Source organism: Manis javanica, chromosome 6 (assembly GCF_040802235.1).
Source record: "Manis javanica isolate MJ-LG chromosome 6, MJ_LKY, whole genome shotgun sequence".
NCBI lineage: Eukaryota > Metazoa > Chordata > Mammalia > Pholidota > Manidae > Manis > Manis javanica.
In genome coordinates this window covers 15,297,678-15,312,565 of record NC_133161.1, presented here as the reverse complement: position 1 = coordinate 15,312,565, position 14,888 = coordinate 15,297,678, and the positions used below count along the sequence as shown (strand labels likewise).

Here is a 14,888-nt window from a genome sequence, read left to right as displayed (position 1 = left end):
ACAGGGATGCCCACTCTCCCCACTGTTATTTAACATAGTACTGGAGGTCCTAGCCACGGCAATCAGACAAAACAAAGAAATACAAGGAATCCAGATTGGTAAAGAAGAAGTTAAACTGTCACTATTTGCAGATGATATGATACTGTACATAAAAAACCCTGGGGACTCCACTCCAAAACTACTAGAACTGATATCGGAATACAGCAAAGTGGCAGGATACAAAATTAACACACAGAAATCTGTAGCTTTCCTATACACTAACAGTGAACCGATAGAAGGAGAAATCAGGAAAACAATTCCATTCACAATTGCATCAAAAAGAATAAAATACCTAGGAATAAACCTAACCAAAGAAGTGAAAGACTTATACTCTGAAAACTACAAGTCACTCTTAAGAGAAATTAAAGGGGACACTAACAGATGGAAACTCATCCCATGCTCATGGCTAGGAAGAATTAATATTGTCAAAATGGCCATCCTGCCCAAAGCAATATACAGATTTGATGCAATCCCTCTCAAATTACCAGCAACATTCTTCAATGAATTGGAACAAATACTTCAAAAATTCATATGGAAACACCAAAGACCCCGAATAGCCAAAGCAATCCTGAAAAAGAAGAATAAAGTAGGGGGCATCTCACTCCCCAGCTTCAAGCTCTACTGCAAAGCCATAGTAATCAGGACAATCTGGTACTGGCACAAGAACAGAGCCATGGACCAGTGGAACAGATTACAGACTCCAGAAATTAACCCAAACATATATGGTCAATTGATATTTGATAAAGGAGCCATGGACATACAGTGGCAAAATGACAGTCTCTTCAACGGATGGTGCTGGCAAGACTGGATGGCTACATGTGGGAGAATGAGACTGGACCATTGTCTCACCCCATATACAAAGGTAAGCTCGGAATGGATCAAGGACCTGAGTGTAAGTCATGAAACCATTAAACTCGTGGAAAAAAACATAGGCAGAAACCTCTTGGACATGAACATGGGTGACCTCTTCTTGAGCATGTCTCCCTGGGCAAGGAAAGCAACAGCAGAGATGAGCAGGTGGGACTACGTTAAGCTGAAGGGCTTCTGTACAGCAAAGGACACCATCAATAGAACAAAAAGGAACCCTACAGTATGGGAGAATATATTTGAAAATGACACATCCGATAAAGGCTTGACGTCCAGAATATATAAAGAGCTCACACACCTCAACAAACAAAAAACAAATAACCCAATTAAAAAATGGGCAGAGGAACTGAACAGACAGTTCTCTAAAAAAGAAATACAGATGGCCAACAGACACATGAAAAGATGATCCACATCCCTAATTATCAGAGAAATGCAAATTAAAACTACAATGAGGTATCACCTCACACCAGTAAGGATAGCTGCCATCCAAAAGACAAACAACAAATGTTAGCGAGGCTGTGGAGAGTGGGGAGCCCTCCTGCACTGCTGGTGGGAATGTGGATTCGTTCGACCATTGTGGAAAGCAGTACGGAGCTTCATCAAAATGCTCAAAACAGACCTACCATTTGACCCAGGAGTTCCACTCCTAGGAATTTACCCTAAGAACGCAGCAATCAAGTTTGAGAAAGACAGATGCACCCCTATGTTTATCGCAGCACTATTTACAATAGCCAAGAATTGGAAGCAACCTAAATGTCCATCGGTAGATGAATGGATGGAGAGGATGTGGTACATATACACAATGGAATACTACTCAGCCATAAGAAGTGGAAAAATCCAACCATTTGCAGCAACATGGATGGAGCTGGAGGGTGTTATGCTCAGTGAAATAAGCCAAGCGGAGAAAGAGAAATACCAAATGATTTCACTCATCTGAGGAGTGTAAGAACAAAGGAAAAACTGAAGGAACAAAACAGCAGCGGAATTACAGAACCCAAAAATGGACTAACAGGTACCAAAGGGAAAGGAACTGGGGAGGATGGGTGGGCAGGGAGGGATAAGGGAGGGGGGAGAAGAAGTGGGAGAAGGGGGGTATTAAGACTAGCATGCATGGGGGGGGAGGGAGAAAGGGGAGGGTGGGCTGCACAACACAGAGAGGACAAGTAGTGACTCTACAACATTTTGTTAAGCTGATGGACAGTAACCGTAATGTGGATTTTAGGGGGGACCTGATATAGGGGAGAGCATAGTAAACATAGTATTCTTCATGTAAGTGTAGATAAAAGATTAAAAAAAAAAAAAAGAAAGAAAGAAAGAAAAGGGGGATTACTCCTTGATAGGATAAAACTATTGGTAAATCAAAGATCAACGCATGCTTTAAATACCCTTAATGTTGATCACTTAAAGGGTGTCATATGATCAGCTATGGAGGTACTCTTTTCTGATAATATTACTTTCTCTTAATAAAAAAAAAAAAAGCAGTTCCTGTGTGCTGACCTCCAATGAGTTCTACACAGTGGTATAGAGGGCATATCAAAGTGTGGGCAAAGGGTCTGTTTGTTTCTATGCAGAATATCAAGGCCTAGCTTGGCTACCCAGAAATTGAACTAAGATACGATATGAGGAGAAGCTTCCGGCATCAGCACTCTCTGGAGGACTTGTGCTGGGGGATGATCATCAAAAAGCCTCCACAGGGATCCGGACGATGCTGCAGTTGTGGCTGCATCCAGCCCACCATTTCCTGGACTTGCCATTGGAATGAGGAGGGAGATGTCTAGGCTGGCATGTGCATACAGTGAGACAACGAATTTGACCGGATCTGTACTGTTGGAACTCAACCAGGAGTTGGGAGGGGTGCAAGGTGTAGCACTCCAAAATCTTATGACTATAGACTATCTACGGTTAAAAGAACATATGGGATGTGAACAGATCCCAGAAATGGGTTGCTTTAATTTGTCTGATTTCTCTCAGACTGTTCAAGTACAGTTGGACAATATCCATCATATCATAGACAAATTTTCACAAATGCCTAGGGTGCCTAAATGGTTTTCTTGGCTTCACTGGAGATGGATGGTAATTATAGATTTGCTTTGTTTATGTCACCATATTCCTATTATGTTAATATGTGAGCACAAGTTAGTTAGTTGTTTAAAACCTATACATACTTAAGGTACTCTACAAGAAGATATGTCAAAGAAATAATCAATCCTCCCAAGTTTCCTTCATATGCTACATCTATAGCTTTTCTTCTTCCTTCCTAATTACAACCCTTAAATAGAATTCGTGCCTCATATCGAATTTACTGAGTATCATGATTCCTCCAAGTGGTAAAGATACCTTGAGACAAGTGCTGGGCATAGAAGCCACAGGGCATAAATCTGCAAAGAAGTAAAAAGCTAACCTTTTCAAACAATAAGGCTTCTCTCTCACTTACCAACTTTACATTTCCCTGTATGGCCCCGGAAGATGACTGGTTAGCCAGAGACGGGTAAGATTCCTCAAGGGAGGAACAACCTAAGACAGGCACAGTCGCAGGGGGGCCATCAGGTGAGAAATTGGGGATCAATAGAGGTGAGGCTCAGAACCTCACCCCCCGTTTTGAGAGAAATCTTCTGCATCTGTGGATGTCTTGCTGCCCTTGTCTAGCCTGGATTAATACTTAGTCCATAGGCACACACCTGATCATCTACATTTGCCCTCTTACAGCACTAAACTATGTTTTCTACCTTTATCTTGCATCTACCTACCACTTCAGCATTTTATTAAAAATAAAAATAATAATAATAATAAAGGGAGAAATGTGTGATCCACATATAAATCAAGTATAAAAATCAAATGAATATTCATATTTGACCTGATTGTTTATAGTTCATAATGCGTGATCAAAACTGAAAGTTTCTGTGATGACTGCCCTTGTACTGTTCACCATGTAAGAATTTATTCACTATGTAAGAATTCGTTCACCATGTAAGAACTTGTTCGTTATGCTTCAGAAGATTGGAGACTGACGAGAATTAGGCTTGAGATGGATTAATGATTGTGCATTGAGCATTGACCCCCGTATACAGAATTTTATTGTTGTTAACAACCATTTGATCAATAAATATGAGAGATGCCCTCTCAAAAAAAAAAATGAATCTTGGTACCTTCTTTGCATAATACACATAAGTTAATTTGAGCTGAATCACACACACATATGAAAGCTAAAACTATAAATCTTCAAGAAGAAAACATAGGAGACTTTCTATCCTTTCTTGGAGTAAGCAGAGTTTCTTAAAAACACAAAAAACTCAAATATGAAATTAACTTACTTCATAAAATTGGAATTTATAAGAATGTTTAAACTTCTGCTCATCAAAACAAACATTAAGAAAATAAAAAGAACAGACTGAGAATATATTTGCACTAAATACATCTGTCAAGACTCATATTCAGAATATATAACTCCTGCAGTTCAACAATAAACAGTCCATTAAAATATGCAAAGCACAGACACTTAAAAAAAAAAACAAAAGACAAAAGGTAACAAAAAATATAAACAACAGTGTGTCCTTAATTTCATTTCTTATTGGTTAGGAGGACATAACTGATGGTTAGCAAAACATAATTTTTTAATTTCTTTCCAGGGATGAATTTTATTCTCATTTCTCATTCTGTTTCATCAAGTGGAATATAATAAAAGCTTTTTGTCTACCCATTAACACATTTCCAGCATCTGTGGGGCATTAAATTTCAATGACTTCTCATCAGGTATTCTCATACATGGCTGTCGGGCAAGTAAACAGTATAAAATTTCTAGAAGGCAGTTTTATCATTTTGTATTAAGAGGCTTTGAAATGTTTATGTCACTGAATCAGTAATTTCCCCCCTGGGGATTTGTCATAAGAAAATAATTTGAAATGTGAACAGATGTTTATGAACAGTTACGTTAATTACAGAATTATTTATACTACCAGAAACCTAAAAGTTTCACAAAGGAAATTTTTCATAAGGGGATAATTATTATATAAATGAGACATATACATATACAGTAAAAGAGTAGAAAGCCATTTGTAGTATGGTTTTTACTTATAATGATTTCCTGTGTTTTAAAACATAGAAATAAAGGAACTGGAAGGCAAAAAAATCAGAACATAATTAAGAATCATGTGATTATGACTGACATTTTTACTTTTAGTTCTTATACTTATGTGAATTATCAAAACAAACATTTAATATTATTTCCTAAAAAAATAAAAAATAGAAGATTATGTTATTTGGTATGTGTAAAACTTCAAAGCTGGGAATTTCTCTATGTAATTTTTCTCACTGAATGACCTTTTCCTTTTCTAATTCATAAATATGAAAGACTGCATATTCAATTTCCATTAAGAGAAAGAAAGCTGGATATGCTGTCTTTAAAGCTTGGGAGGCTAAAATTTTTGGATCTCACACTATACAGCAAATGAGACTACCAGTTCCTCAATTTGAATAATGCTTTGAACTGTCTTAAAATGTTTTAGATTACTTAGAAACAGACTCCATATGAAAGGACCTTCACAACTATAATGGCAGAACATGTGGCAGAAATAAATACAAATTGTAATATCTAATTATGGTCTGTGTAGAATTCAAAAAGGTAATCAGTTTATCCAAACACCCAGTGAATAATCATCTTAATTAGTAGGAATGCATTTCAACCAGTAAAATGAATTGAAGACTTCTGCTTTGAAATTTGAAATTACAAGATAGAGTCTAAAAGACACAATCTTTTTTTTACCATTCCAGTAATTCTATTTCAAGTCTCTCTTAAAGTACTATTCTGAATATTTTAAGTACACAAAAACACACACACAAATACCCAAATAACTACACTCTTCTGTTTATGTAATCATCTTACACAGATGTTGGACTTTACAAATAATATACCTTCTTAGAAACATAATCAGTATCATAGTTTCAAAATATATGAAGCTGAAGAACTGAAAATAAAATTCTTCTGGAATGAAAAAACAAATACAATGATGTACTTCTATATGAGTAGTAAGGTAAGACACATATGAAAATAGAGAAATATGTGCCAATGTTATTTAAGGAGCATAGATGTTCAAAACCATACAGTACAGGTTACATTTAATTCTGTTTTTTGGGGCTAGAATTTTTTATTTTGAAAGAAATCTAAAGTCACTTGAACCTGAGATTCAATCACATATTTGATGTTAGCTAGTTTGCATGTATTATATTATTCATTTGATGTAAAGAGAAAAAGTAATTGACATAATCTTAGCATTCCATTTTCTCTTCACCAACTTCCATCTACTACTATTTTTCCCCTTTTCCTACTAATAATAGTGTTGCTGGGCAGTTGCATCTGGGAGGTCTCGCCCTGTGAATCAGGTGGAACCTCAACCTAGACATGGGAGGGTTCTTGACCCTTATCAAGAAAGGATTCTCAAGCAGGTCGGATGAGTGTAGGTAAGGAAGGAAGTCATTAGAGCAAGAGTAGAAATGACTGGCGGTTGCCTTGCAGACAGCTGAGAACAGGAAAGTGCAGAGGGAAAGAGAAAGTTTGCTGAACATTTTCTTGATATAGGGAAAATTTCTTGCCATCTCTTAAGGCCAGGGTCACTTGGATGCCATATTCGCTTGGATCTGCACTGCATGGGGGCTAGCCCCCACCACCCTGGGATTTGGAGAAACCTGGGGCGTGGGATGGAGTGAGATTGTGTTCTAAGAGCTTCCCAAAGAAAGGAGATTTTCAGGCAGGCTCCTGCAGCTGCGGTTCCGTCCCGGTCACCCAGGTGATGGGAACTTGCAGGCCCAAATCTGAGCTCTCAGCAGCCCCTCCCTACTTATCAGAGGTAAAATGGAGACTTAGAAATAGAATGAAATAGCAAAAAGACAGAATACAGCAAGTTGAGCAGTGAGAAAGCTTTATTTAAAGGTATGCACTTAAAGAGAAATAAAGTGTGGGCTTCCTCAGAAAGGAGGCACACGGCAAGGCTAAGGTTTCTGTCTTTTAAGCATTTTTCAAAGTGCCAGTGAGTTAAGACTTGTGAAGTGGTCTCAAAATACTTATCTCTGGTGAGAGACATTAAGTCTCTTGTATTATCAGTCCTCGAGGTAATTCTGCAAAATTAACTTAACACAAGAAATTGGTCAGTTCCTCGCCAGGATAGCAGCTTCGCTCTGGGAACATATCAGTCAAGATCACCTGCCCTGCCCCCAAGGTTATTGTCTGTTTGCTAAAGAATATTCTAAGAATCTTACCTCCTAACCTGGTTTTTAAAATGGAATCTTAGCCTTAAGATGGAATCCTTACTATTCTTACTATACTGTTTCTGTCAGCATCTTTCATCACAGACAGGATAAGTTAACCATGATATTTGTCCCAGGTCCCTGCCCCACATCAATAGGATGGGAGAGACAAGGGTTTGACCGACCCCCAAAGCACTTTGTTCTGACCTAGAAGGCTCTCCTGAGCTCTAACTATGTATTTCAAAGTGCCCATTTCTGTATCTCCTCAGAGGTATTACAGGGGTTTCACATTTAACTTACATAAAACAAAATTCATTTATTGGCAATATTACCTTTCTTTATACTTTCTACATCTCTAATGTATTCACCCTTTACCTGCAGGCCTGTGCTAGCCACCTGAGACTCATTTATACCCCCTTTTCACCCCTCATAATAAGCCACTAAGTGCAAATAACTCTGGAATTCACTTAACTTCTGTCTTCATTACCACTTTCTCACTTCAGGCTTCTGGGTCTCTTCATTTCCTCACCTGGACTTTGCTACTGACTTGTCTATCTGCCTCCAGCAGGACGGACCCTGGTCACCTTCCACACCAACATACATCCAGGTAGCCTTTCTGAACCACAAATCTGACCTCGTCTCACACCACCTCCCTCAATCTCCCATTAAAGTTAAAGCACACACACACACACACACCTATTTCTGCCCTGTTCTTTCCATATCCACATCTTCATTCACTGTGTGTAGGATCACTCTGAGCCACCACTAGTACTTCTACAAGACCACACACTCACGCTGATTCCTCTCTGGGATGGCTGTTCCTGCCTCCTCTGGAAACCTTTGCTGATACCCCCATCTTGTAACACTGCTCTGCTTTCAGTCTCCTGCGTACCCTCAGACATGCCTTTCTCCCAGAACGTACTATGGCAGGCTGCGATCGCTTGTTAACTCTCTGTGTCCTCCAGAACACTGACCGAGGGCACCCTGGGGACACAGCTTGTCTTTTGGTCTCCTTCATAACCATTTTATCCAATTATCGGTGGATTCTGTAAGTATTTCTGGATTCCACAAACATTCAGTGAACATTTATAATGGATTTTAAATGAATGAAAGCAGCAAGACATTTTAAACAAGTATTACCTTGAATTTACAAAATTCCTATGAGTTCTGACCATCGCTAGTGCCCGTATCTCCCAGACCTTTAATGATGGCCTTTAATGATTCAGCCTCAAGAGCTGCCAAGCGTCACTTCAATTTGCCAAGTATTTTTAAGCCCTCCCATATTCAAGGGGAGGGGACAAAGATCCAAACTCTTGGTGGGTAAGTGTCCAAAACTTCAAAACCGTTTTAAAACCATGGTCACTATCAGCGGAGGCTGCTGAACTTACAATTTTGAAAACATATAAAGAAACAGAATCACTTGACCTGCTTTTCCTACACAAGCTGTGTCACCAATAACCAAATAGTATTTATTCCTCTTCATTGAAATGTACCAGTTAATAAATGCAGAAGGCTCGAACTGGAATATCACTACTTTGCTATCCCTAATTATTGCTGGATCTAGACATTGATCATCAAAGACTATTAATGAAAAAAGGACAAGTAGACATTACCTATTTTCTTTCGGAAGGAAAAAACACTGACTACAAAATAGATTCAGGGAAAAATGTGTCTGATGCATCCACATCCAGCTATTAGAGAAAACAGTGAAGAGGAGACGCATTAGTTGATACCTCAGGAATGTTATCAGCACAATTCAGACTTAGGGAAACTTTGCAGGACAAATAGCCTGGTTTCTTCAAGTAAATGAAAAAGTAAAGAGACAGATGAAGACCTGTAAATTCCTAAGAGTCCTATCAACCAACCACAGCAAATGAATTTCTTTTAGATCCCGATTCAAACAAGCAGCGCATAGAAAACAAAGAATATTTGGGAGACATCTGTAAATTTGAGCGCTGAGTAAATAAATATATTTAGTGATATCAGATGCTAATGTTCAAATTTTTTTAAGTAAGATAATATGGTTGTGTTCCTAAAACAAAGTCTCATCTTTTAAAAACACATTCAGAAATATTTATAGGTAAATGGATATAATGTCTGGAATTTGCTTCAAAATAATATAAGGGAGGAGGGTCACAGGTGGGGACAGATAAGTAACTATCCATGAGTTGATAATTATAGAAGCTGAGTGATGGTACATGAGGGTTAAGAGTACTCTTACACTTACTTCTATTTTGAACTTTTCTCATAATAAATATTTATTTAAAAAGCACACTTTAATTCCCCAGTAACCATGGAATAAAAGCCAAAACTCATAGATAAATGCTCTAATGCACTTCATGATGTGACCCCTGCCTACCTCTCCAGCATCAACAATCCTCTCATTTTTAACCTACATTTAAACTACTTAAAACTAATTAAAGTTTCCACAGGTGACTACGAGCTCTTATACTTCCAAGTGTGTGTAAATTGCCCTTTTTCGAGAAAGCCAAGTCACATTCTTCTTCTGCTGGCAAAATTCATTTATTCTCACACACATACTCATCACCAGCTAGAGGTGCCAGGCTCTCTGCTGTGTACCAGAGATACACCGGAGTGATGGATATCCACTGTCTGCCACTCCCGGCTGGCACCCTATCCTTTCCTGCCCTCCTGACACATTCTGAGAAGCTACAGAATATGAAATTAAGGGACACTTTAGAGAGAGACAGCATGTGCAGTGGTCCTGTGGCACAAAAGAAGCAAACTGTGCTTGACTCGAGAGGCTACTTGAGCTAGGAAGCAAAGAGGGCAGTGGGAAAAACTGGTGAACTGAAGAGAAACTCAACCTTTCAGGTCAAGATTTAGATTTTGGTCCTAAGAACAATGGGGAAGTATCAAATATTCTCCTTTACCTCCCAAACCTAGGTAAGGGAACATCTCCTCAGACATTTCTAACACCCTTCTATCACACAGCACTGGTGAACATTTATAAACTGATAATGTGGACTGATTTACACCAGAGAAAATGGTAAGCATAATTTTTAACTGATTTCCTCATTATCCAATAATAAATAATATACATGGCCAAACCTGCTTGAAATTGCCCTTATATTATAAATTTTACTTTTTAATGCAAACAAACAAAATTAAAATGCAAGGTGACCTCAATACTGAGGCACCTGAATATTCATTAATGTCACAATAATGATGTTGTTCTATGTTCAGGTGCTTTGTGATAATGATTTCATGATAATGGGGATGCCCACCTTAGCTTAAGAAAGGAAAATGCAGATGAATGCAAAGGAACTGTTTCCTTTTTACTTAAACACTCAAGTCCTTAGTGAACCAAAAAGTATCAAATGGAAAAGTTTCTGCATCTGTCCTGGGATATGTCTGTGGCATAAAGCTTTCTAATTAGCATGAAAGCTTTGTATCTCATTCTGGAGGAAAATTAATCAGGAAAATTGACAAACAATATTCACTCATTTTTGATGCAAACAAATGTGCGTCAGTTTTCTTAGTGACATAAATGATATTTTGTTTTTGTTTCTCCCAATAACTCGATACTGCATAAAGTCTATCAGTGGGAAAGCAGGAAAGGGAAAATTATACCAAAAGTCTGTGAAATGTATTTTAGTCAGAGAGTTTATTCACTTCATTTCAGTAAGTTGTGTTGCTCACCAGAGAGGCCATGGTAAATCCAATGACTTCAATATAACCGTCATCATGACGCTGGGGCTCAAAGTCATGGTGATCTCCTGGGTTCCCCCAGGGCATTGTGCCAGCACAATATCTGTAAGACGAGATTGAAAACAAAATTACACTGATTCCGTTCCTCTCGTGATTATCACTAGGGATATATTTATAGTTAGAGCCAATGCTTATTTCATATAAGAACAGTTTTCTTTTCTCGGTACACACCTTCCAAGAGAAAAGAAAACAAATTTATCATCTCCAAGTATCAGTCTGAAAATGGGCACAATTTTACAACAAAAGCATCCTGGGACCCCCAACTTCCTCCCAATTTACTATTAACCAACATTTCTCACTCAATAACTCATATCTTTCAATGAATATGATTGCTTTCAGTGAGATGCCAGAGTTATCAAGGGGTGGTTTCAGAGTTTCATCTTGGAGGGAGATGCATGCATGCCAGTAGGAAAGGAAAAGAGAACCGGGTGGGTGAGTGCTCAGCGGTGCGTGCGTAACTCAGAGAATGAGCACCCGCAGGACAAGGGAAGGGTACCTGCAGAGGAGCAGAGTGAAAGAGGTGTGAGAAAAAGATACGCGATTAGAACGGGAAGGAGAAATCAAGGAAATTGGAAAAGCAGAGGATGAGGATCCCAGAAAAGAGAAAGGAAAAAAGCAAGAAGGTGGGGGGGTGAGGAAAAGAGAAAAAAATCAATAGTCAATGTGTCCTGAGAAACTAGGCCTTCTACTTGAACAACTAAGACAAAAATTCTTCTGAAATAGGATTGTATGTGACTATACTGATCACTGCCAAAAGTAATCAGGAGATTGTAACATGTTTTCCTAGCCATAGATTTATATACAATTCTCATTTCGACTGAATTCCTGTCTAAATAGCACATGTTATCCTTAAATATCCCTTTCTCCTGAGGTATATAATAGCACCAAAGAGAGCTGACATTCTGGCTAGGGTATGCTACTCTAATTGATCCTACTTTTTCAAAGCAATCATCTGGCAACAAGTTTGAATGAATTCGATACTAAAATCAGGCTGGATGGTTTCCAAACAGCTTTCGATAAACTGAGAACAGGGATTTTTTTCAAGTCTATAATTCTTGGAATGGGGAGAGTGATGAGTAATTGAGAATAAATGAAGATGTTCCAGTAAAGAGGGGCACCTGGGTTTCTTAAGATTGGGAAAGTATAGACCATGATTACCATATCACACAAAAACCCACCTACCACAGAAGACTAGACAAACCAAGTAGGAGAATGAAATATTCAGACCTGTAAACCCTTAGTAAGTCGTTTAGATAAGATGGATGGTCATTTTTGTGCCTGGAGATTTTCTATAATGAGAACAACCTCAAGTCAAAAAGAGCTCACATCAAACCAAGAAAACAATATGAACAAGCTCACCTGGGTATATTTAAAAATACTATACACTGGAACTTCAGTTCCTGAATCTTTGGGGTGAGATCTGTTCCATCACACTGCAACAATCAAAGCAGAAAAAAGCAAAGGCTTTGAAATAATCACAAGTCTAAAAACATTATCAGAGATAACTAGGTGGACAACAGCATATACTATGGTCTTCTCCTTGCCCCATCTCTGCTTAAGAGAATGTCCGTTACTATGATTGAAAATCTATTCTGATTATAGCTTTAGGGTTCAGAGCTTGGTTTTGCTTTTAACTGGATGTAAGAACAAAGCTGCCATTTGACCAAAATAATTTTTGTCTGGTCTCACAATCTAAGGAACTACTGTTCTTCTTAACTCTTGATTATTATTAGATATTTAGGCTTATAAAATCAACACAAAAAGATTTATGAGTGCTTAAAAGAATAAAGAGAATGAAACCTTAAGTTAAGGCAGTAGCAATCGCCACTGTGGTTATCTGAATCAAATAATGAATAAAGATTGATTTGATATATTTTGAGATAATCTTTACTTTGAAAAACTTAAACATATTTTGAAACTGTTTAAAAGGAATATCAACTGTAAGCTTAAAAAAAAGTATCTATTAGAGATTAGTAGTATCTCGATCAGCGATTTGCTCTTATAAATTTAATCTCTTACAGACTGTGACCGGTTTTCTGACAGTTTTACTAGATCTGAACCTGACCGTGGGACTCGAGGGCTGCAGACACCTTCGGACGTGGCTTCCTTCATCAGTTAGTGTTTTTCTCAAGAGCATCCTGACTAATCAAAGGAAAGGCTTTCATTTTCCTTTCTCATTTCCCACTGGTGACAAAAGTCCAGAGGAAAACTCAAGACACGATTGCAGACTTCTCAATGTCAAAGGTACAAATCCTGCTTTTATATTTGCTCTCCTTGCACCATTGCCCATTATCGTCTCCTTTGGAGGGAAGGGTAAAGTACTTTCAAGCTCCCTGTGAATTTTTAAAATCTCCTTAGCAGGAGTTTCAATTTAAGAACAATAATCCCAGTAGCAGTCAAAGCTGTTGAACTCTTTTGCCAGCTATCTTAATGTGGCCTAATTTCCATGAGCATTCTCACAGACTGTTTCCAGGAAATTTTATAGTCTTAAATAAAGAGTATTGAAAACATTATTTAAATGGGAATCAAATTCGAGACATTACTGAAAGGTGTTTTCATAACACTCTCAGATACTAAGCAAATAGGAAGTCCCTCAATTTATCTAAGGATTTGAAATGAGTTAACAGATGACTATATCAATGAAGGAAGAATGTGGACATCTTAAATTATCAAAATTGAGGGTTGTAAGCAACCAGAACTTTAAAAAAATAGGTTGTGATATGTTAATACCATGCAAAGCAGTATTGCTGTATTATGGGGAAAAAATAACATTATTGTATTTAGAACAGAAATCATTTTTTTAATTTTTGACAATTTCCTCCTGGGACACATGTCAGTGATTCTGGGAATTCATCAAGTTGTATAAAGATGGGCACCTTACAATGTATCATTGTACTTGCTTTACAAAGTTTTCCTCCATATTATTGCATTTAAACTTTACAGCTCTTTGGAACAGCAGTTTTCAACTTTTTCCCTACTTCAAACACACACAAAGGAAAATGTGTGCATACAAAAGGTGTTCCTGTGTGCAAGCTCACATAGTGATAAATCAAAACAACAGTAAGAAAAAAACACGGAAAGAAGGGCAAATAATGCCATAGTAGGTTTCTGTTTTGTCCTGGGATTTTTTTTGATATTCTATTCATACAAACATTTTATATTTACATGAGAGATTATTAACTGTTACCTCAGAAACACTGACTTCACCCACCCCATGGCAAATATGGTCTGTTGTTACAGATACATTTAATTACTCTAGCTAACCTTCTATCCTTTCCATTGCACAATCAAGAAAACATGCAGTGATGTCCTCGTAGAAATGCACTGGTGTCCCTTTGTGTCACAGCACAATCATCAATAATTGTTGCTTCAGAAGCATGTTTTGTTATGCCTGTTTTAAATGTGGACAGTAAACTCTGCTGAGAGGTGAAATGTTTCCATCAAATTCATTTACCCCATAAAGGCACACCTAGGACTGAATCCCAGATGTTTACATTTAGTTTCTATTTTTTTCTCCTCCTAAAAAGAGATGATTACGTAAACCACTCCACCTGGATGGAATATTACATGTATTGGGTGATATCAAATCTTTCCTAGTTATTTGGCTGTCATTTTGGCTTCTCTGAATGCTTCTTTTAATCCCTGCTATGTAAGCCACCTATGCGTGAGACCGTTGTCAGCGAGACGACGGCCAGATGTGGGAGAGAAACCCCCTCGGGGTTGGGAAGTACACAGAGGTTCATTTCAACCCAGCTGACTTGAACAGTGGGCGCCAATCAACACGGCCACTGCCCTGGGCAGGTGCTCCGGTGTTTCCCTCTGAATGTTCAAGCGCTGGAAGGAGAGGGAGAGTTGATTTGGGGCTGGGCTGCAAGCAGCTGAAGAAACAGAGCAAGTTTGACATCAGGCTGCTGCTACTTAAGTTTAATAGCCATAATTTTATCAAAATAAAAATCTTCACATGTATTCAAAATAAAGATACAGAGCCCGTGTGTCTTTCTTGTACCTAATTT

At 38.1% G+C, this 14,888-nt stretch overlaps 1 protein-coding gene across 1 annotated transcript in view; it reads right to left on the bottom strand.

Annotated features, from left to right (window-relative positions):
- The window catches only part of DGKI (diacylglycerol kinase iota), a 403,345-nt gene that overhangs the window by 128,135 nt on the left and 260,322 nt on the right, over positions 1-14,888 (bottom strand). The window contains 2 exon segments of the mRNA XM_073238393.1: positions 10,807-10,918; positions 12,235-12,308. Of these exon segments, the coding sequence (XP_073094494.1) occupies positions 10,807-10,918; positions 12,235-12,308 (186 nt within the window).